General features: G+C 43.6%; 1 protein-coding gene across 1 annotated transcript in view; it reads left to right on the top strand.

Moving 5' to 3' along the window:
* Positions 1-25,540, top strand: part of LOC134965386 (nicotinamide N-methyltransferase-like) — an 88,307-nt gene that overhangs the window by 38,365 nt on the left and 24,402 nt on the right. The window contains exon 4 of the mRNA XM_063941850.1: positions 24,585-24,908. Within this exon, the coding sequence (XP_063797920.1) occupies positions 24,585-24,908 (324 nt within the window). The remainder of the gene's footprint in view (positions 1-24,584; positions 24,909-25,540) is intronic.

Raw genomic sequence — 25,540 nt, 5'->3', positions numbered from 1 at the left:
GTACTAGTGATATTATATATACATACATATATATATTGATTTCATCTCATTATCAATCATCCAGTCTATATTAGCAGCAGACACAGTACGTTAGTCCACGGCTGTAGCTACCTCTGTGTCGGCACTCGGCAGTCCATCCATAATTGTATACCACCTACCCGTGGTTTTTTTTTTCTTTCTTCTTTGTACATACTACTATAGAGTATAGTAGCTTACTGTAGCAGTCTGCGGTGCTGCTGAGCTGACAGTGTCCAGCAGGTCCGTCATCAGTCATCATTACCTAATAAATATATTATCTACCTGTCCGGCTGCAGTACTAGTGATATTATATATACATACATATATATATTGATTTCATCTCATTATCAATCATCCAGTCTATATTAGCAGCAGACACAGTACGTTAGTCCACGGCTGTAGCTACCTCTGTGTCGGCACTCGGCAGTCCATCCATAATTGTATACCACCTACCCGTGTTTTTTTTTTTTTTTCTTCTTTGTACATACTACTATAGAGTATAGTAGCTTACTGTAGCAGTCTGCGGTGCTGCTGAGCTGACAGTGTCCAGCAGGTCCGTCATCAGTCATCATTACCTAATAAATATATTATCTACCTGTCCGGCTGCAGTACTAGTGATATTATATATACATACATATATATATTGATTTCATCTCATTATCAATCATCCAGTCTATATTAGCAGCAGACACAGTACGTTAGTCCACGGCTGTAGCTACCTCTGTGTCGGCACTCGGCAGTCCATCCATAATTGTATACCACCTACCCGTGTTTTTTTTTTTTTTCTTTCTTCTTTGTACATACTACTATAGAGTATAGTAGCTTACTGTAGCAGTCTGCGGTGCTGCTGAGCTGACAGTGTCCAGCAGGTCCGTCATCAGTCATCATTACCTAATAAATATATTATCTACCTGTCCGGCTGCAGTACTAGTGATATTATATATACATACATATATATATTGATTTCATCTCATTATCAATCATCCAGTCTATATTAGCAGCAGACACAGTACGTTAGTCCACGGCTGTAGCTACCTCTGTGTCGGCACTCAGCAGTCCATCCATAATTGTATACCACCTACCCGTGGTTTTTTTTTTCGTTCTTCTTTGTACATACTACTATAGTATAGTAGCTTACTGTAGCAGTCTGCGGTGCTGCTGAGCTGACAGTGTCCAGCAGGTCCGTCATCAGTCATCATTACCTAATAAATATATTATCTACCTGTCCGGCTGCAGTACTAGTGATATTATATATACATACATATATATATTGATTTCATCTCATTATCAATCATCCAGTCTATATTAGCAGCAGACAAAGTATGTTAGTCCACGGCTGTAGCTACCTCTGTGTCGGCACTCGGCAGTCCATCCATAATTGTATACCACCTACCCGTGGTTTTTTTTTTCTTTCTTCTTTGTACATACTACTATAGAGTATAGTAGCTTACTGTAGCAGTCTGCGGTGCTGCTGAGCTGACAGTGTCCAGCAGGTCCGTCATCAGTCATCATTACCTAATAAATATATTATCTACCTGTCCGGCTGCAGTACTAGTGATATTATATATACATACATATATATATTGATTTCATCTCATTATCAATCATCCAGTCTATATTAGCAGCAGACACAGTACGTTAGTCCACGGCTGTAGCTACCTCTGTGTCGGCACTCGGCAGTCCATCCATAATTGTATACCACCTACCCGTGGTTTTTTTTTTTTTCTTCTTTGTACATACTACTATAGAGTATAGTAGCTTACTGTAGCAGTCTGCGGTGCTGCTGAGCTGACAGTGTCCAGCAGGTCCGTCATCAGTCATCATTACCTAATAAATATATTATCTACCTGTCCGGCTGCAGTACTAGTGATATTATATATACATACATATATATATTGATTTCATCTCATTATCAATCATCCAGTCTATATTAGCAGCAGACACAGTACGTTAGTCCACGGCTGTAGCTACCTCTGTGTCGGCACTCAGCAGTCCATCCATAATTGTATACCACCTACCTGTGGTTTTTTTTTTTCGTTCTTCTTTGTACATACTACTATAGTATAGTAGCTTACTGTAGCAGTCTGCGGTGCTGCTGAGCTGACAGTGTCCAGCAGGTCCGTCATCAGTCATCATTACCTAATAAATATATTATCTACCTGTCCGGCTGCAGTACTAGTGATATTATATATACATACATATATATATTGATTTCATCTCATTATCAATCATCCAGTCTATATTAGCAGCAGACACAGTACGTTAGTCCACGGCTGTAGCTACCTCTGTGTCGGCACTCGGCAGTCCATCCATAATTGTATACCACCTACCCGTGGTTTTTTTTTTTCTTTCTTCTTTGTACATACTACTATAGAGTATAGTAGCTTACTGTAGCAGTCTGCGGTGCTGCTGAGCTGACAGTGTCCAGCAGGTCCGTCATCAGTCATCATTACCTAATAAATATATTATCTACCTGTCCGGCTGCAGTACTAGTGATATTATATATACATACATATATATATTGATTTCATCTCATTATCAATCATCCAGTCTATATTAGCAGCAGACACAGTACGTTAGTCCACGGCTGTAGCTACCTCTGTGTCGGCACTCGGCAGTCCATCCATAATTGTATACCACCTACCCGTGGTTTTTTTTTTTCTTTCTTCTTTGTACATACTACTATAGAGTATAGTAGCTTACTGTAGCAGTCTGCGGTGCTGCTGAGCTGACAGTGTCCAGCAGGTCCGTCATCAGTCATCATTACCTAATAAATATATTATCTACCTGTCCGGCTGCAGTACTAGTGATATTATATATACATACATATATATATTGATTTCATCTCATTATCAATCATCCAGTCTATATTAGCAGCAGACACAGTACGTTAGTCCACGGCTGTAGCTACCTCTGTGTCGGCACTCAGCAGTCCATCCATAATTGTATACCACCTACCTGTGGTTTTTTTTTTTTCGTTCTTCTTTGTACATACTACTATAGTATAGTAGCTTACTGTAGCAGTCTGCGGTGCTGCTGAGCTGACAGTGTCCAGCAGGTCCGTCATCAGTCATCATTACCTAATAAATATATTATCTACCTGTCCGGCTGCAGTACTAGTGATATTATATATACATACATATATATATTGATTTCATCTCATTATCAATCATCCAGTCTATATTAGCAGCAGACACAGTACGTTAGTCCACGGCTGTAGCTACCTCTGTGTCGGCACTCGGCAGTCCATCCATAATTGTATACCACCTACCCGTGTTTTTTTTTTTTTCTTTCTTCTTTGTACATACTACTATAGAGTATAGTAGCTTACTGTAGCAGTCTGCGGTGCTGCTGAGCTGACAGTGTCCAGCAGGTCCGTCATCAGTCATCATTACCTAATAAATATATTATCTACCTGTCCGGCTGCAGTACTAGTGATATTATATATACATACATATATATATTGATTTCATCTCATTATCAATCATCCAGTCTATATTAGCAGCAGACACAGTACGTTAGTCCACGGCTGTAGCTACCTCTGTGTCGGCACTCGGCAGTCCATCCATAAGTATACTAGTATCCATCCATCTCCATTGTTTACCTGAGGTGCCTTTTAGTTGTGCCTATTAAAATATGGAGAACAAAAATGTTGAGGTTCCAAAATTAGGGAAAGATCAAGATCCACTTCCACCTCGTGCTGAAGCTGCTGCCACTAGTCATGGCCGAGACGATGAAATGCCAGCAACGTCGTCTGCCAAGGCCGATGCCCAATGTCATAGTACAGAGCATGTCAAATCCAAAACACCAAATATCAGTAAAAAAAGGACTCCAAAACCTAAAATAAAATTGTCGGAGGAGAAGCGTAAACTTGCCAATATGCCATTTACCACACGGAGTGGCAAGGAACGGCTGAGGCCCTGGCCTATGTTCATGGCTAGTGGTTCAGCTTCACATGAGGATGGAAGCACTCAGCCTCTCGCTAGAAAACTGAAAAGACTCAAGCTGGCAAAAGCACCGCAAAGAACTGTGCGTTCTTCGAAATCCCAAATCCACAAGGAGAGTCCAATTGTGTCGGTTGCGATGCCTGACCTTCCCAACACTCGACGTGAAGAGCATGCGCCTTCCACCATTTGCACGCCCCCTGCAAGTGCTGGAAGGAGCACCCGCAGTCCAGTTCCTGATAGTCAGATTGAAGATGTCAGTGTTGAAGTACACCAGGATGAGGAGGATATGGGTGTTGCTGGCGCTGGGGAGGAAATTGACCAGGAGGATTCTGATGGTGAGGTGGTTTGTTTAAGTCAGGCACCCGGGGAGACACCTGTTGTCCGTGGGAGGAATATGGCCACAGACATGCCTGGTGAAAATACCAAAAAAATCAGCTCTTCGGTGTGGAAGTATTTCAACAGAAATGCGGACAACAGGTGTCAAGCCGTGTGTTGCCTTTGTCAAGCTGTAATAAGTAGGGGTAAGGACGTTAACCACCTCGGAACATCCTCCCTTATACGTCACCTGCAGCGCATTCATAATAAGTCAGTGACAAGTTCGAAAACTTTGGGTGACAGCGGAAGCAGTCCACTGACCAGTAAATCCCTTCCTCTTGTAACCAAGCTCACGCAAACCACCCCACCAACTCCCTCAGTGTCAATTTCCTCCTTCCCCAGGAATGCCAATAGTCCTGCAGGCCATGTCACTGGCAATTCTGACGATTCCTCTCCTGCCTGGGATTCCTCCGATGCATCCTTGCGTGTAACGCCTACTGCTGCTGGCGCTGCTGTTTTTGCTGCTGGGAGTCGATGGTCATCCCAGAGGGGAAGTCGTAAGACCACTTTTACTACTTCCACCAAGCAATTGACTGTCCAACAGTCCTTTGCGAGGAAGATGAAATATCACAGCAGTCATCCTACTGCAAAGCGGATAACTGAGGCCTTGGCATCCTGGGTGGTGAGAAACGTGGTTCCGGTATCCATCATTACTGCAGAGCCAACTAGAGACTTGTTGGAGGTACTGTGTCCCCGGTACCAAATACCATCTAGGTTCCATTTCTCTAGGCAGGCGATACCGAAAATGTACACAGACCTCAGAAAAAGAGTCACCAGTGTCCTAAAAAATGCAGCTGTACCCAATGTCCACTTAACCACGGACATGTGGACAAGTGGAGCAGGGCAGGGTCAGGACTATATGACTGTGACAGCCCACTGGGTAGATGTATTGCCTCCCGCCGCAAGAACAGCAGCGGTGGCACCAGTAGCAGCATCTCGCAAACGCCAACTCTTTCCTAGGCAGGCTACGCTTTGTATCACCGGTTTCCAGAATACGCACACAGCTGAAAACCTCTTACGGCAACTGAGGAAGATCATCGCGGAATGGCTTACCCCAATTGGACTCTCCTGTGGATTTGTGGCATCGGACAACGCCAGCAATATTGTGTGTGCATTAAATATGGGCAAATTCCAGCACGTCCCATGTTTTGCACATACCTTGAATTTGGTGGTGCAGAATTATTTAAAAAACGACAGGGGCGTGCAAGAGATGCTGTCGGTGGCCAGAAGAATTGCGGGACACTTTCGGCGTACAGGCACCACGTACAGAAGACTGGAGCACCACCAAAAACTACTGAACCTGCCCTGCCATCATCTGAAGCAAGAAGTGGTAACGAGGTGGAATTCAACCCTCTATATGCTTCAGAGGTTGGAGGAGCAGCAAAAGGCCATTCAAGCCTATACAATTGAGCACGATATAGGAGGTGGAATGCACCTGTCTCAAGCGCAGTGGAGAATGATTTCAACGTTGTGCAAGGTTCTGATGCCCTTTGAACTTGCCACACGTGAAGTCAGTTCAGACACTGCCAGCCTGAGTCAGGTCATTCCCCTCATCAGGCTTTTGCAGAAGAAGCTGGAGACATTGAAGGAGGAGCTAACACGGAGCGATTCCGCTAGGCATGTGGGACTTTTGGATGGAGCCCTTAATTCGCTTAACAAGGATTCACGGGTGGTCAATCTGTTGAAATCAGAGCACTACATTTTGGCCACCGTGCTCGATCCTAGATTTAAAGCCTACCTTGGATCTCTCTTTCCGGCAGACACAAGTCTGCTGGGGTTGAAAGACCTGCTGGTGAGAAAATTGTCAAGTCAAGCGGAACGCGACCTGTCAATATCTCCTCCTTCACATTCTCCCGCAACTGGGGGTGCGAGGAAAAGGCTCAGAATTCCGCGCCCACCCGTTGGCGGTGATGCAGGGCAGTCTGGAGCGACTGCTGATGCTGACATCTGGTCCGGACTGAAGGACCTGACAACGATTACGGACATGTCGTCTACTGTCACTGCATATGATTCTCTCAACATTGAAAGAATGGTGGAGGATTATATGAGTGACCGCATCCAAGTAGGCACAGCACACAGTCCGTACTTATACTGGCAGGAAAAAGAGGCAATTTGGAGGCCCTTGCACAAACTGGCTTTATTCTACCTAAGTTGCCCTCCCACAAGTGTGTACTCCGAAAGAGTGTTTAGTGCCGTAGCTCACCTTGTCAGCAATCGGCGTACGAGGTTACATCCAGAAAATGTGGAGAAGATGATGTTCATTAAAATGAATTATAATCAATTCCTCCGTGGAGACATTGACCAGCAGCAATTGCCTCCACAAAGTACACAGGGAGCTGAGATGGTGGATTCCAGTGGGGACGAATTGATAATCTGTGAGGAGGGGGATGTACACGGTGATGAATCGGAGGATGATGATGAGGTGGACATCTTGCCTCTGTAGAGCCAGTTTGTGCAAGGAGAGATTAATTGCTTCTTTTTTGGTGGGGGTCCAAACCAACCCGTCATTTCAGTCACAGTCGTGTGGCAGACCCTGTCACTGAAATGATGGGTTGGTTAAAGTGTGCATGTCCTGTTTATACAACATAAGGGTGGGTGGGAGGGCCCAAGGACAATTCCATCTTGCACCTCTTTTTTCTTTAATTTTTCTTTGCGTCATGTGCTGTTTGGGGAGGGTTTTTTGGAAGGGACATCCTGCGTGACACTGCAGTGCCACTCCTAGATGGGCCCGGTGTTTGTGTCGGCCACTAGGGTCGCTTATCTTACTCACACAGCTACCTCATTGCGCCTCTTTTTTTCTTTGCGTCATGTGCTGTTTGGGGAGGGTTTTTTGGAAGGGACATCCTGCGTGACACTGCAGTGCCACTCCTAGATGGGCCCGGTGTTTGTGTCAGCCACTAGGGTCGCTTATCTTACTTACACAGCTACCTCATTGCGCCTCTTTTTTTCTTTGCGTCATGTGCTGTTTGGGGAGGGTTTTTTGGAAGGGACATCCTGCGTGACACTGCAGTGCCACTCCTAAATGGGCCCGGTGTTTGTGTCGGCCACTAGGGTCGCTTATCTTACTCACACAGCTACCTCATTGCGTCTCTTTTTTTCTTTGCGTCATGTGCTGTTTGGGGAGGGTTTTTTGGAAGGGACATCCTGCGTGACACTGCAGTGACACTCCTAGATGGGCCCGGTGTTTGTGTCGGCCACTAGGGTCGCTTATCTTACTCACACAGCTACCTCATTGCGCCTCTTTTTTTCTTTGCGTCATGTGCTGTTTGGGGAGGGTTTTTTGGAAGGGACATCCTGCGTGACACTGCAGTGACACTCCTAGATGGGCCCGGTGTTTGTGTCGGCCACTAGGGTCGCTTAGCTTAGTCATCCAGCGACCTAGGTGCACATTTTAGGACTAAAAATAATATTGTGAGGTGTGAGGTATTCAGAATAGACTGAAAATGAGTGTAAATTATGGTTTTTGAGGTTAATAATACTTTGGGATCAAAATGACCCCCAAATTCTATGATTTAAGCTGTTTTTTAGTGTTTTTTGAAAAAAACACCCGAATCCAAAACACACCCGAATCCGACAAAAAAAATTCGGTGAGGTTTTGCCAAAACGCGGTCGAACCCAAAACACGGCCGCGGAACCGAACCCAAAACCAAAACACAAAACCCGAAAAATTTCCGGCGCTCATCTCTAATTCCATAGAGGTGGGGGGGACAAAACACAGGGAAGGAAAGCACAGGACAAAGAATAAAAAACCAAAAGGACCAAGGAAATTGGGTCTGCTTCACTACCACAGGGGAGAGGAGTGTGGCAGGAAAAAAAAGGGAGGGTAGCAGCAATAGCTTCACAACCCAGGGCACCAAATATATATATATACATTTTAAGTGCAGAAATATACCCTATTGAAAAGCAGCAATGATTGTAGAACTGGATTACAAACACAGTATCAAATATAGCCTACAATGTACCTCAATCTTACGCTGTCAATACACAAATAAAGGGATATAACAGGAAGAAAACACACAAATATACACACAACTACTTGTATAACAACTAAAGGAACCAACAGTGTTCATAAATGCAGCAAATAAACTCACATATAACTCTGGTATCACTGGAAACTCAGCTGAAAACAGAAAAAATATGAAAAACCACATTAAAACATAAGTGAGGAATGCAGTCAAGTAGTCGACCATTCAATTGAAGGCAAAGTCTGCTTCTTGGATGTAGAAGGTAGTGTGACAGGAATATCCCAGTCAGCAAGCAAATGGACGCCCACGTACAAGTTGGATACCACATAAGGGGAGTTCTTGTAGGTTATCAGCAATTTCACCAGAAAACCCCAACTATATCTGATTTTCTGAGAGCATAATATTGCCGTGATAGGGGATAAATGCCTGCGTTTGGAGATAGCCACTGCAGAAAAGTCCAGAAATAATTGTAGATCTCTTATATCACCGGAGTCAGAAGCAGATTTTGTGGCATGGAGGATTTGCTCTTTTCTGGTGTAGAAGTGGATCTGAAGGAGCGAATCCCGGGAGTTTGAGGAAGAAACTGACCAGGGTCTGAGGAGCCGATGAATTCGGTCGATGAGCAGATCCTTGTCCTCCACCTTCAGCAGCAGTTTATGGAATAAAGACATAGCATAGTCCTGCAGTTCCAAATTAGCCACTGATTTCAGTATCCCAGAATACTGGGAAACTATTCCTTTAATATCTTTTGCAACTAAGTAGCATTTGTGTTGCACTAGAATTTCCAAATAAATGAATTACCTCACTGCACCCACAGGATTTTACTGGTATCAATGTTCCGCTTAGTCAATGCTGGCTGCCGGCGTCCCGGCTAAGTTCAGACACAGCATACTGATTACCGTAGCGTGGCCGCTGTATTAGTTACCCCTGCACATGTGTAGTGATCCTTCCACTACGATCAAGACACCGGACTATTATCTTTAGAACAACTACTAGCAGAGAATTCAGAAGGATCCTTATATACGATCAGACTATAAATCTGTGTGATGGAGAAAATTTTTTCTATTATTCAAACAAGCCCAGCTATAACACTGTTATATAATAAGACATTAGCTGACTTTAAAACTATATGCAAAAATATAAAAATAGAGTAAGAACATAAAGGGCCAGATTAACAATGGACAGATGGAGCTGCAGCTCCAGGCCCAACATTGAAAATAGGCCCACAGGAGGAGACTGACAGCGCTGAGAGGATACAACTGTTTCCTATCACAGACTGCCAGCATCCATCCTCCAGGCCCCGCCTCCTGAAGCCCCGACACTCTCACCTGTCAGTGTTATCAGCAGCCATCCTCCCAGGCCCCGCCTCCTGAAGCCCCGACACTCTCACCTGTCAGTGTTATCAGCAGTCGCAGAGCCGTGCAGGCAGTGCAGTGGCCACCCCTCCCCTCTCCTCCAGAGTCCACTCTCTCTTCACTTGGGTCCTGACTGAGCCTGACACACACAAGCTCCGCCCCCCAGACTATACTACACGAGGAAGAAGCTGCTACTGATGTTGCTGCATGGGGCCTGGTAACTTCTATAATGGCTCCATGATGAGCAGTATCTATTTATGATGTGTGTCTGTGAGGTGTGTGTGTGTGTGTGTGTGTTGGAATGGTTTGAAGTGTGTGTGTGTGTGTGTGTGTGTGTGTGTGTGTGTGTGTGTGTGTGTGTGTGTGTGTGAGGTGTGTGTATGTATGGGGTGTGAGATGTGTGTTTGTATGGGAGTGTGAGGTGTATGAAGTGTATCTGTATGGGAGTGAATGTGTTAATGGGCATTGGGATGTAGAAATTGTTGGGTTACTGAGTGCTAGGTGGGGGGGAAGATAATGGGGGCTGTGTGAGTGTAGTATGGGTGATGTGTAGTATATGTGCCACTGTGTGAGAGTAGTATGGGTGTCACTGTGTAAGAGTAGTATAGGTGCCGCTGTGTGAGCTTAGTATGTGTGCCACTGTGTGAGAGTAGTATGGGTGCTGCTGTGTGAGAGTAGTATATGTGCCACTGTGTGAGAGTAGTATGGGTGCTGCTGTGTGAGAGTAGTATGTGTGCCACTGTGTGAGAGTAGTATGGGTGCTGCTGTGTGAGAGTAGTATGTGTGCCACTGTGTGAGAGTAGTATGGGTGCCACTGTGTGAGCTTAGTATGTGTGCCGCTGTGTGAGCTTAGTATGTGTGCCATTGTGTGAGAGTAGTATGTGTGCCATTGTGTGAGAGTAGTATATGTGCCACTGTGTGAGAGTAGTATGTGTGCCATTGTGTGAGAGTAGTATGTGTGCCACTGTGTGAGAGTAGTATGTGTGCCATTGTGTGAGAGTAGTATATGTGCCACTGTGTGAGCTTAGTATGTGTGCCACTGTGTGAGAGTAGTATGTGTGCCATTGTGTGAGAGTAGTATGTGTGCCACTGTGTGAGAGTAGTATGTGTGCCATTGTGTGAGAGTAGTATGGGTGCAGCTGTGTGAGAGTAGTATGGGTGCAGCTGTGTGATTGTAGTATGGGTGCTGCTGTGTAAGAGTAGTATGGGTGCAGCTGTGTGACAGTAGTATGGGTGCAGCTGTGTGAGTGTAGTATGTGTGCCACTGTGTGATTGTAGTATGGGTGCAGCTGTGTGAGAGTAGAATGGGTGCAGCTGTGTGATTGTAGTATGGGTGCTGCTGTGTAAGAGTAGTATGGGTGCAGCTGTGTGAGAGTAGTATGGGTGCAGCTGTGTGAGTGTAGTATGTGTGCCACTGTGTGAGAGTAGTATGGGTGCAGCTGTGTGATTGTAGTATGGGTGCTGCTGTGTAAGAGTAGTATGGGTGCAGCTGTGTGAGATTAGTATGGGTGCAGCTGTGTGAGTTTAGTATGGGTGCTGCTGTGTGAGTGTAGTATGGGTGCTGCTGTGTGAGAGTAGTATGGGTGCAGCTGTGTGAGAGTAGTATGGGTGCAGCTGTGTGAGTGTAGTATGGGTGCTGTGTGACATAGTATGGGTGCAGCTGTGTGAGTGTAAAATTTGTGCTGCTGTGTGAGCATAATATGGGTGCTGCTGTGTGACCATAGTAAGGGTGCTGCTGTGTGATGTAGTATGGGTGCTGTGTGACATAGTATGGGTGCAGCTGTGTGAGTGTAGTATGGGTGCTGTGTGACATAGTATGGGTGCTACTGTGTGAGTGTAAAATTTGTGCTGCTGTGTGAGCATAATATGGGTCCTGCTTTGTGACCATAGTAAGGGTGCTGCTGTGTGATGTAGTATGGGTGCTGCTGTGTGAGCATAGTATGGGTACTGTTATGTGAGTGTGGTATGGGAGCCGCTGTGTGAGAGTATTGTGTGTGCTGTGTGAGTGTAGTATGGGTGCTGCTGTGTGAGAGTAGTCATGGCCGCAACTGGGGGGGGGGGGGGGGGGGCTAGGGGGGCATGTGACCTGGGCGCCGGATTGGAGGGGGCACCGTCATTATCAGTTTAATTCCCCAAACACCCCTCCTTATCTGCATCATCCCTTACAGCTCATTATGCAGCTGCAGCAGCTAGTAGAGTCTGGAGCTTGTGCTCCAGACTCTACTAGCTGCTGCATCTGCCTAACAAGCCGGGCACAAAGCATTGCTGTGATTAAACTGAAAATAAACTATAGCTCCAGGCAGCCCTTGCTGCGGGAGCTGTAGATTACTTTAATTTTCTTCTGTGCAGTCGTGCGTTGTTCCCGTCCTGTCAGAGCCGGATAAAGAGGGGGCACAGGGAACAAGCTGACTCCTCATCCACCCACCAGCTGCCTTTAATTGTCACAGCAGTGCTGAGCTGTAAAAGAAGAGTTAGCCAAAAGGGGGCGGGGCTACATGGCACTGTACACAGTGCCAGTCCAGTAAGCATCATGGGAGACAGAGAGCTAACTATGCAGCAGCAGAAGACCCTAAATAGTGAGTGTGACACAGGGAAGGGGCACTGTATGTGTGTGTGTGTGTGACTACTATATATGTGTGTCTGTATGAATGTTAGCATGTGTGTGACTGTACATGAATATGTGTGTATGTACATATATGTGTTCTTGTATGTATACATGTGTGATAATGTATACAGGTGTGTGACTATATGTGAGTGAATGTATGCGTGTGGTATGTGTTTAGGTATGGACAGTATGTATGAGTACAGGTGTGTGATTTCACGTATATTTATCAATGTATGTGTTATCTCCTCTTTTTTTCTTTATCCATAGCCCAAATAAATGTCTAGCTACCCCCCACCCCCCCTCATAAGAAGCTGTACAGCATCTACCAGCCCTTTGCCCTTATGGAGGTTTTATATATATAAATATATATATATATATATTGATATTGATATATGTGTGTGTGTGCACACGCCGGGGGGGGGGGGGGGTGAATCGGGGGCACCAACTTGCTGCCTTCTCCCGGGTGCCGAAGATCCTAGTTTCGGCCCTGGAGTAGTATGGATGCCGCTGTGTAAGCGTAGTGTAGGTGCTGTGTGACGTAGTATAGGTGCTCCTATGTTAGAGTAGTGTGGGTGCCACTTTGTAAATGTAGTTTGGGTGCTGCTGTGTGAGAGTATTATGGGTGCTGTGTGAGTGTAGTATGGGTGCCACTGTGTGAGGGTGGTATGGGTGCCACTGTGAGGATAGCTTGGGTGCCACTATGTGAGCCAAGTATGGGTGCCGCTGTGTGAGCATAGTACGTGTCTCACTGTGTGAGCATAGTAAGGGTGCTGTGTGACGTAGTATGGGTGCTGCTCTGTGAACGTAGTAAGTGTCTCGCTGCGTGAGCCTAGTGTGGATGCTGTGTGATGTAATATGGGTGCTGCTGTGTGAGCATAGTATGGTTGTGTCTGTGTGAACGTAGCATTGGTGCAGCTGTGTGAGCATAGTATGGGTGCCGCTGTGTGAGCATAGTATGGGTGCCGCTGTGTGAGTGTAGTATTGGTGCCACTGTGTGAGCATAGTATGGTTACCGCTGTGTGAGTGTAGTACTGGTGCCGCAGTGTGATCATATTATGGGTTTTGCTGTGTGAGAGTAGTATGGGTGGCACTGTGTGATAATAGTATGGCTGCCGCTGTGTGAGTGTAGTATGGGTACTGTGTAAGAGTAGTATGGGTGCCGCTGTGTGAGCATAGAATGGGTGCTGTGTGGATTAGTAAGGGTGCAACTGTGTGAGCTTAGAATGGGTGCTGCTGTGTGAGAGTAGTATTGGTGCTGTGTGAGAGTAGTATGGGTGCTGCTGTGTGATGTAGTTTTGGGTGCTGCTGTGTGAGAGTATTATGGGTGCTGCTTTGTGAGCGAAGTATGGGTGCCGCTGTGTGAGCGTTGTATGGGTACTGCTGTGTGAGCGTAGTACATGTCTCGCTGTGTGAGCCTAGTAGGGTGCTGTGAGATGTAGAATGGGTGCTGCTGTGTGAGCGTAGTATGTATATCACTGTGTGTGCCTAGTATGGGTGTCTTTGTGTGACGTAGTATGGGTGCTGCTGTGTGAGAGTAGCTTGGGTGCCACTGTGTGAGCGTAGTATGGGTGCTGCTGTGTGAGCGTAGTACGTGTCTCACTGTGTGAGACTATTAGGGTGCTGTGAGATGTAGAATGGGTGCTCCTGTGTGAGAGTAGTATGTGTATCACTTTGTGAGCCTAGAATGGGTGACGCTGTGTGACTTAGTATGGGTGCTGCTGTGTGAGAGTAGCTTGGGTGCCACTGTGTGAGCGTAGTATGGGTGCTGCTGTGTGAGCATAGTTTGGGTGCTGCTGTGTGAGCATAGTTTGGGTGCTGCTGTGTGAGAATAGTTTGGGTGCTGCTGTGTGACATAGTAAGGGTGACACTGTGTGAGTGTAATATGGGTGCTGCTATTTGAGAGTAGTATGGGTGATACTGTGTGAGCATAGTATGGGTGCCGCAGTGTGAGCATAGTATGGGTGTCGCTGTGTGAACATAGTATGGGTGCTGTGTCATGTAGTATGGGTGCTACTGTGTGAGATTGCTATGGGTGCACTGTGTGACATAGTATGGGTGCCGCTGTGAGCGTAGTATTGGTGCTGTGTGATGTACTGTAGTATGGGTGCTGCTGTGTGAGAGTAGTATGGGTGCCGCTGTGTGACTTTGTATGGGTGCCACTGTGTGAGTGTAGTATGGGTGCCGCTCTGTGACTTTGTATGGGTGCCACTGTGTGAGTGTAGTATGGGTGCCGCTGTGTGACTTTGTATGGGTGCCACTGTGTGAGTGTAGTATGGGTGCCACTGTGTGAGTGTAGTATGGGTGCTTTGTGACATAGTATGGGTGCTGTTATGTGAGCGAAGTATGGGTGATGTTGTGTGAGTGTAGTATGGGTGACGCTGTGTGAGCATAGTATGGGTGCTGTGTGATGTAGTATGGGTGATGCTGTGTGAGGGTAGTATGGGTGCTGTGTGATGTAGTATAAGTGCTGCTCTGTGAGTGTAGTATGGGAGCAGTTTGAGTGTAGTATGGGTGGTGTTGTGTGAGGGGAGTTTTATGGGAGCTTATAGGGTGGGTGGATAAATTTAAGATAATTTGTGTTGGGAGGAAGGATTGATAATGAATTGAGGAGTAATGGGGTAATGGATGCACGTCACCACATGATACCACCAAGATACCACATGACTTAGTGGTGACATGTAGTTTTGTACATAGTGACGTTTAAAAAACAAATTCTCACTATCGGGTCTAGCTCTAGTATCTTCTTTGTATAGCTATCAATAAGGTTATGGCTCTCTTTTATATATGGTACTGTATATAGAGATGTCACATTTGTGATATTGCTTATACCCCTTTCAGACCACCAACTATGAACATGGGTTATTGGCACATCAGCGCACATAACTCGTGTTCGTGTGCAGTCTGAAAGGTGCCAAGGGAAAAATACTAATGGCAATACCGGTACTGGTAGCGAGCAGGGTTAAACTCGTGTTCAACCCGGCTCACTGTGCACTGTGAATGGGAGCCAAGTTGATGTGCCCCGGTTTCCCATTCACTGTGTGTGTATGGGTGGTGCTTGGAAATCATGTGATCTCCATGCACCACCCCCACCGCTGATGTCACCAACCCGGCAATATGCCGGGTGGCAGACAGGGGCAGTGGGGCCCCTGAAGCAGGGCGTACCCTGGGAGCTCCTGGGTCAGGATCCTGGGTGTGACCTGCCTCAAGTGTTGTGAAAGGGGTATTAGTGACCCATATGCTCTTTACTAGAGAGGTTTCAAATTCATTTAATCACTAAGCACCATTTTCACTTTTTTGTCAGTTTAACAAGTATGTTTTTTTTTGTTTGTAGACTTTCATATTACACAGTTGATGCAGATTTAGCCACGCTCATCCATCCTGCAGCTTGGCCACAGGGGGACACATGCCGTGCTTAGCTGTGGCTTAGTACACTGCTCATGCATTCCTATGGGTGCTTGTACTTAGAAGCACACGTGCATCCTAGTCGTGGGCACACTTGATTGCCGTAAATATGCCGAGCTGTAGGATGGATGATCGTGGCTACATCTGTAAAGTGTAGGGGGCGAGGCAATTGAATGAAGGCTCTTGATAAAACTCATGATGCAGTCCACACCCCCACACCATTGGTCCTGCCCCCCACATCACTAGTCACATCCCCTGCAGCAGCACACAATAGGCCTTTTATAAATTTCAGCTCCAAGCCCATGTGAACCGTAATCTGGCTTTGACTGTCCACTAGCTTTTAAGCAGAATTTATCTAAACAAGAGAGACAGGCACTTAGGGAAAGGAAAATTACCAATTCACTGGTCATCAAAGCAGCTGATAAGGGGGGTCATTATACAAAATCTCATGAACTATATTGTAGAAACAGAAAGGCAGCTACATAACAGTGATCACTATAAACAATTATCCAGTGATCCTACCTCCCCTTATCAAATTGAATATAATGGCTTACTAATTGAGGCCCGGGCAGAGAATGCAATCACAGAGAAAGAATTACATTTTTTAGTGTGTCCCCATCCTATCACTCCCATTTTTTATAATTTGTCTAAAATTCACAAATCACATAGTGCACCACCTGCTCATCCAATTATTTCTGGTATTGGGTTACTTACTTCTAATTTATCACAATTTGTAGATGCCCATTTGCAGAGCCACATCACCAAATTAAAGTCTCACATTAAATACTCCAAGCATATCCTGCAGAAAGTCTTTGAAATCAGTTGGATGGAGTGTTGTTCATTTTTGACACTCAATGTCCAAGCCCTATATACAAATATTCCGCATGAAGCAGGAATTGAGGTGATAAAATATTATTTAAATGGAGACATGAAAATAACAAGAGAGAGATGTGACATTGTAAATGATGCAATATTATGTATATTAACACATAATTATTTTTTGTATAATGACACATATTATTTACAGACACTGGGGATGGCCATGGGAACCAGATTTGCACAAAGTTTTGCAAATCTCTATATGGGCCGCTTCAAGGAACAATTTATATGGAGAGGTCCATATAGAGATGAAGTGGTCATCTATGGTCATTTTATAGATGATTTCTTTATAATTTGGAAGGGGGGTCAACACAGAGCACTAGAAATTGTTAATTATTTAAACACTAATGATTTTAATTTACAATTTACTCACAGATATGGTTTTGACACGGTAGTCTTTGTGGATGTTGCATTCTCTGCCAGGGATGGTATCATTGTTCCATCAAATTATATGAAGCCCATGGGTGCCTCTAACTATCTACATTATACTAACAGTCATCACAGACCATGGATAACGAATATCCCAAAAAATCAAATAGTGCGCCTAAGGTGAAATTGTGCTGGTGATGAGGACTTTTTTTTCCCAAATTGGAATAATGCTGGGACACTTCGAAAGGAGAGGATATCTGGATAAACTCCTTAATAATGCGAGAGGTTATGTTAGGAAATAATGTAGAAATTACAGCTAATACTACAGTGGAAGGGGAGAGCTTGAGCATCGTAAAGACGGGGAATTTATCTGTTGATATGAAGAAGCCAATAAAAAATAGGCTGATATCTGAAAATATTATATTTTCATCTAAATATAACATCAAATCATGGAAAATTAAAAAAGATTGTGATAACTTCTCATTATTGGAATAAAATCCTATATTGAAGAATGTTTTTGAAAAAAAGACCAGCAGTAATCTTAAAAAATAACCCAAACTTGGGTGACATTTTAGACCCAAGTATGATGAAAACTCAGATTGGTATAGAGGAAGGAGGTCCAGGTAATTGGAGAGCACATACATTTGTAGGTAGCTATCAATGCAATAAATCTATCTGCTTAACTTACACATTTATGGTAAATAAATCAACTAGTATAACATCCAGTGTGACTGGGGAAACATTTGAAATTAAACCTTTTATGAATTGTGAATCCAGTTGCTGTGTGTATGTTCTCCAGGGTCCGTGCTCCCTACAATATGTAGAGAAACCACTAGAACTATTAGGAGCAGGTTCAGAGAATTGTGGCAGACGAAAAATATAATAACACAGAAAGGGGAGGTAATAAGATTATACAGCTCTGTACAGGTGAATCATTCTAGATTTTTAAACTAGAGATTCTCACTCCTAAAGGCCTCAATGAGGCATTGGATTATACATGTTAGATTGTTAATTAAGTACGTGTCATCCCCAATGTAACCTATTATGTTTGGTATGGATATAGGATGAAGACGATATTGGAAAAGGAACAGGTTGTTCTACACTTTTATCCCACTAAACCATAATAATAGGTTAAATATACAAACTGGGGATTTTTTTGAGGGTGGGGGAAACTAAGGAGGGGGAAAATCATGTGAAATAGTTGAAAATATCCTTTGAAAGAACTAGTAGTTTTTTCTGTGGATGTGGAACCCAATCTGGCAGATTGCTACTTAGAAGGGTTCATTTACTGTATGTGTAAAGTTAGAATTCTAAATGGAGGACTTAAATTATTACACATATATGTAGGTATGTTTTCTTCTATTTATAACGTCACATTCCCAAGAGATTTTTCATATATGTGTGTTAATTTAGGTTGTATATGGACTAGCATATATTATATTGGGATCTTGAATAAAGAGCTCTTTGAAATCACAGAGGAAATACTGTAGCACTGTTTGTGAATATAAATTGAAAGGTGCTGTTAAGTTTGATTATTTTACAAGGAAAAGCAATATCTTAACACACTGTTGTCTGGGCCGCTGCGGCCGGTAAACATAAACAAATAACCGCTAAGATATGAATGCACATTGTGTACACACGCCGACATGTTATGCGCACAATGCAGCGACACATCTGGCTGAATACACCTTATACCCCAATGGAATGCGACACCAGTAGTTAAATGTAATGTTGTGGTCCAACACATCAACAATATTTACTCAAAAAGATACAGGTAAAAGATACAACAATATTACAGAGAAGAGCTACCACAAATAGTATATATGTTTGTTCGCGAGCGCTCCCGTATCCAGGCCTCAGTCGGTCTTAGCAAGATGACCTTCAGAGAATAGCCAGAGCCTGGCCAGGAGGACTCTCTTTTATACAATGAGTCCAAATACGATACAACGGGAAATGTAAGGTCTTCTTCCATAGGTTAAGGGGCAGGTCATTTACAGTACATGAGGGGTCATAGGTTGGTTTGAATGAATGGGCGATGCTTGGTCCAGGTGTTCTTGCAGGTGTTCGCCACTTGGTTCCCGATGAATATCCTGAGTACAGTATCATAACAGTTTGCTAATACTATATTTCTGCGTATATCTACAGCAGATAATGCGATCAACTGCAAATAGTAACCAGAATGTAGATCACAAAATACTGCACATCTGGATACCAAACACTAAGTCCTAACCTTGCTCTGTCCGCTCATATCTTGTAAAGCTGAATAACTCTATTGTTCTACCTTTTAAGTGTATGTAACTTGCTGGCAAAGTGTGTGGAGATTATGTGTAAATGATGCACTATATGAATAGAATATGGAATATGACTTTGTGGCTTTTCTGTGCGAATGCGTGTGCTACCGTATATACTCATACCACGTGCCAATATGCAAGGCTTGTGAACCAGTGTATGTAGCGTGCGTGTATGCGTACGCACAGTTGAAATGCGCACGCACAGAGGCCATTCTGTTTGGTGTTTGCATGTGGTGTGTATGTAATATTTTCGACTTCGACAGTGCTACCAAGCAATGAATGAGGTCATTTGTTATAGTTGGGAGACTTATACATAAGTAGATATATATTTTTATTATATTGGTATAGAATTTCCATGAGGATTTTATAGGAATGTTTTATTAGTCTTATTAGTTTTGAAATTCATGAATGTGGATAACATATGTATGGAGAATCATCAGTTGATACAGCTGGGATTAATTAATGAGGAATCACATGTATTAAAGAGTAAAGGACCAAGGAGAATGTTCCAGTGCATTGTGGGATGAAACGCGATGACACTATCACTCACTGGCTTACCTCTACTGCATCACCAGTACAGGGAGATACGCTGCTGTAAGTGACTGAAACTACCCCGGTGCTGTGGTCTGCACTGGCAGCGACAAACATCCGGCAGCTAACCAAACAGAACTAAATGCTTACCAGCACTGTTACCTGCCCGGGGCAGTGATATCCTCACCACCAGGAGAAGAGGAATGGTGGCTTGATCACAGTGGAAGGATCACTACACGTGTGCAGGGGTAACTATTACAGCAGTCACGCTACGGTAATCAGTATTGTGTATCTGAATTTAGCCAGGACACCGGCAGCCAGCATTGACTAAGCAGAATATTGTTACCAGTAAAAGCCTGTCGATGCAGTGAGGTAATTCATTTACTTGGAAATTCTAGTGCAACAAAAATGCTACTTACTGTAGTTGCAAAAGATATTAAAGCAACAGTTTCACAGTATATTGCTACCTTACAATAACAACACTAGGGAGCATTAAGGACCATTGATGAACTATCCATGTCATGCAAGTCACCAGGGACACTTAATGAACAAGTCTCATGCAATTATATATTTTTGTATTTTAATATGCATGTTAAAATTAAATGTACGGGTATATTTTTTAAAGCAAAGGTCTCCCTATGTTTACTGCTGAGCATGCAGCCACTTTATTATATGTTTATTGTAGTTTCCAAGAAGTGCAGTGCTTTACTTTAAATTCATTTGTCTGAATGGAAGACACTACTAATCTTGTGGTTCATAACATTCCTCAGCTGTCAAATGAGATAATTTGGGCAGTTGGTTGTGGATTTGATTGCCACCATAGCCCTTTGTGAAGTTTGTATGTTCTCCCCATACTTGCATGAGTTTCCTTTGGGTGCTCCGGTTTTCTCCCACATCCCAAAAAATCTAATTGTTGGGTAATTGGCTCCCAACCACACTTAACCCTGGTGTGTGTGTGTGTGTGTGTGTGTGTGTGTGTGTGTGTGTGTGTGTGTGTGTGTGTGTGTGTGTGTGTAAATTAGCAGACAAGATTGGCCAAGTGCTTCTTATCTGCCGTCACATTCTATATTTCTATATTTCTTTTAAATAATGCAGACACTGTAGTTATATAATTTCAGCAGGTATGGTAAGTCAAACTTTTTATTTTATAATGTATTTTATTATATTCCCGTCATTTCTACATTCACTATGACAGTATCCAAAAATTATATTCTTCCTGAATCGAATCTATAACACAGAATGAAATAAATAGGTTCTATGCATTTCCTGAGCAGAAATTAGGCAGAATTAGTAATCCCGCAATATGTGGGAAATGCCACCTGAAGCTGTTATGGTCACCTCACAAAGGGAGGCAATTACAAGACCAACTGACAGGATCCCTGCAATCACAATGCCGATACAGTAATCCCAACATGCGGTGAAATGCTGCTACCGGAATACCAGCGCATGAGGCATTATTCCCATTTTCTCCTCTTCCTCTGTCACAGCCAATAATGCAAACTTTGCCCCACAGGCTGTACAAGAATGAGGAGCTGATTGAGCAGTAAGAGCTAGGCAAGTAATGGAACCTTTAATGGGTTCTTGGTATGTGATTGAGATTAGTGGGTGCAGTGAGAAGGGGAGTTAATGAGTGCTGGGGGTGAATGGATTAATAAATGCTAGGTGACAGGGTTAATGAGTGTTGAGTATGAAAGGATAAATAGGTGCCGGTAAGGGTGGGGGATAATTTTTTGCTGTGAGGGGGGTGCTTGGAGTGGAATGATTAATATGTGCTGGGAGGGTGTGGGGTAGGAGGTAATTTATGCTGTGAGAGGGCTTAATGAGTTCTCAGGGAGATTGAAATAGTAAGTGCTGGGTAGCAGGAGGATATGGAGTGCTGACAGTGTGGACAAATGTGTTAATGGGTGCTGTGGGGATAAATTGATAAATGGATGTGCAAAATGACTCTGCCCCCATTGTTATAGACCAGGTGTAGTTTTATGGAAATAGTTTGAAGGAGTGTATTGGGGAATTAGGGCAGTAATGTAAATATTTGCCTAGGGTGCCTAGAACCCTCACACCAGCCCACATGCCAATCATAATTGTACATGCCACTAAATGCTTCCACAAACCCAAAAGTGGCACAAATGCTCTAAGATCCACATACACTACTTATATTGTATGAGGATAAGCAATAAATCAATCTGATGCTCTGATCATCTTTAGTCTTATTATATGCTTTATAATTGAATGTAGCTGTGTTTTAAGCAGAAAATAAAGTAGTTAGAAGCTGAGTGTTCCAGGTAGTGGTATCCAATGGCCACCTGTTTCCCACCACTGCCATATAAAATGCACCTAAAAGATTAAAAGGGTGTCTGATTGAAAGTGTAGAATAATGCCCAATCTTTACCACTTTCGAGGAACCCTTCTAGAAAACAAACAATGCCTTCCTAAATTATACCTTCCCACCCATTCAATATTCATATAAAACGATATCCTATTTCTCATGTTGTGGCATGGCTAGTCCTAGATCCCAATGAAACATAGTAACATAGTAACATAGTATCTAAGGTTGGTTGAAAAAAGACAATTGTCCATCTGGTTCAACCTATTTGTGGTCTCCTATGCACGATTATTTTGTATAAAATTTTGACTGAAGTTGCTGACTGCCGTTCCGATTAACCCCTCTTTTTTATAATAACCATAGTGCATGACTATGCCCCGTAACCCTGGATATCCATATCCATTAGGAATTTATCTAACCATTCTTAAAGGTGTTGACTGAGTTGCCCATTACAACTCCCTCAGGCAGGGAATTCCAAACACGTATCGTCCTTACCGTAAAAAAGCCTTTACGCCATATTGTGTGGAATCTCCTCTAACTTGAGCGAGTGTCCACGAGTTCTCTGTGTTGATCTAACCAAAAACAGGTCCTGCGCAAGATCTGTATATTGTCCCCTTATATATTTGTAAATGTTGATCATGTCCCCTCTTAATCTCCTCTTCTCCAGTGTAAACATGCTTAGTTTTGCAAGCCTTTCCTCGTATTCCAGCGTCTCCATACCCTTAATTAGTTTGGTCGCCCGCCTTTGAACCTTTTCTAGCTCCAGGATATCCTTTTTGTAGTAAGGTGCCCAGAATTGTACACAGTATTCAAGGTATGGCCTCACAAGGGATTTATATAACGGGAGTATAATACTCTCTTCCCTAGCATCAGTTCCCCATTTTATGCATGCTATTATCTTATTAGCCTACTTTGCTGCAGTCCTACTTTGGGTACTACTGCTTAGTTTGCTATCTATGAGGACACCTAAGTCCTTTTCCAGTACAGAATCCCCTAATTTTACCCCATTTAGTAGGTAGGTGTTATTTTTGTTCTTGTTACCACAGTGCATTACCTTACACTTGTCTGTATTGAAGCACATTCTCCATTTCGCTGCCCAAGCTTCTAATTTAACTAAGTCGTTCTGAAGCGACTCAGCATCCCCCTCCGCATTTATAACTTTGCACAATTTGGTATCATCTGCAAAAATTGACACCATGCTCTCTAGACCTTCTGTTAGGTCGTTAATAAAAATATTGAACAATAGCGGTCCTAATACTGAGCCTTGCGGCACACCACTTAGCACTTCAGTCCAATTTGAAAAAGATCCAATAACCACAATGCGCTGCTCCCTATTATCTAACCATTTTTTGACCCAAGTGCATATTGTGCTTCCTAGCCCTGATTCTTGTAGCTTGTAGATAAGTCTCATGTGTGGTACAGTATTGAACGCTTTGGCAAAATCTAAAAAGATTACATCCACCTCTTTACCCTGATCTAGGTTTGCGCTTAATGTTTCATAAAAGCCAAGTAAGTTTGACAGGATCTGTCCTTCATAAACCCATGTTGATTCCTTTTAATGACCTTATTGACTTCAAGGAACTTCTGAATACTATCTCTTAGAATGGGTGGTCTTCAGTATGCCGGCGGTCGGGCTCCCGGCGACCAGCATACCGGCGCCGGGAGCCCGACAGCTGGCATACCGACACTTATTCTCCCTCATTGGGGTCCACGACCCCCTTAGAGGGAGAATAAAATAGTGTGGCGCGCATAGCGCGCCACCGTGCCCGTAGCGTGGCGAGCGCAGCGAGCCCGCATGGGGTTCATTTGCGCTCGCCACACTGTCGGTAAGCCGGCGGTCGGGCTCCCGGCGCCGGTATGCTGGTCGCCGGGAGCCCGACCGCCGGCATATCGTAGTGAACCCCTTAGAATACCTTCCAATACTTTCCCCACTATAGATGTAAGACTAACTGGTCTATAATTACCTGGTTCAGCTTTACTTCCCTTTTTGAATATAGGCAGTACTTCCGCTATACGCCAGTCTTTGGGAACCATACCTGATATTACTGAATCCTTAAAGATCAAAAATAATAGCTTTGCAAGTTCAGAATGAAGCTCCATTAGAACCCTTGAGTGAATACCAATCGGGACCTGGTGACTTATTAATCTTTAAATGTTTTAATCGGTCACAGACTACTACCTTGCTTAAATAAGTACCTATCAGAGGGATATTCTCATTATTGAGATTATATGTTAGTCCCTGAATTGGGTCCTCTCTAGTAAATACTGTTGAAAAAAACTCATTTAGTGTGTCCGCTATGTCATGATCATTTTTGCTTAAGACTCCCAACTTGTCTTTTAAAGGGCCTATACTCTCCTTATTTAATCACTTGCTATTAATGTATTGAAAGATTTTTTGGGGATTCGCTTTGCTTTCCTTTGGTACTAGTTTTTCAGTTTCTACTTTAGCCGCTCTTATTTCATTTTTGCATATTTTGTTACATTCCTTATAGTGCTGAAATGACTCTGTGTTTGTATATTTCAGTGACCAGTGTAAGGACAAAGACATGACATTGAAGACGGCAATAACAAAGATTATGAAATGTGACACTGACAATGAGAATCTCACAGACCCGGAGGTGCTCCCACCAGCAGACTGTGTCATCAGTGCAGGTTTCTTGGATTGCATCAGTAAAGACCAAGATGATTATATAAATAATTTCATAAAATTTGTGAAGCTACTAAAACCTGAAGGATACCTGATATTGATGGGGTCTTTAAATACAACTTATATGATGATTGGGCAGGACAAGGTACATGTGTTCAGATATGATGAGAAATTTGCAAGAAAAGTTCTCACTGATGAAGGGTTTGTTATTGATCACTGTGCAGTCCAAAAAAAACAGCAGATACTGACCTTTATGACTATGAAGCAATTCTGTTTATTACAGCTCATAGAGAGTATTAAGGGCCTGATTCTCTGATTCTGAGTCACATGTTGTGTTGGGTGCAGTTAAAAAATTTCTTTATACTGCGCACTGTGCATACATCCTGATTGTGATTGTACACATTTGAAGTAGCTTTGACATTCGCATATAGAAGTGTATTGAAAATGTATTAGGTGTTCTCAGGTGTGGTTTCAGAGAGGAGGGGGCCCATATACATGTTCCGTATGGGCCACCTCCTCTCAGGTGGTGCAGTAGACTCTGGCTTCGTACCACAGTTTGCTCTGCATGCACAGGTCTCTGAGAACTTGGCACCTGCACCATGTACCCACAGAAAATCTCTACTGCGCAAATCACAAGGATAATGGCCATGGCGGACACTTTCACAGTGATTTCTGTAGCTATGCAGTCAGCACCGGGACATTGGAGTAGTAAGTATAATTATATGGGTGCAGGGTGTGCGGTGTGTGTGCTTGAAAACAGGGGACGTGGATCACAATCACATCATTCCTGCGAAGCCATGCCCCTTTTTGCCAAGTACATGTCCACTTTTTGG

This window comes from Pseudophryne corroboree, chromosome 10 (assembly GCF_028390025.1).
Source record: "Pseudophryne corroboree isolate aPseCor3 chromosome 10, aPseCor3.hap2, whole genome shotgun sequence".
Lineage (NCBI taxonomy): Eukaryota > Metazoa > Chordata > Amphibia > Anura > Myobatrachidae > Pseudophryne > Pseudophryne corroboree.
This window is presented reverse-complemented; position numbering and strand designations above follow the sequence as displayed.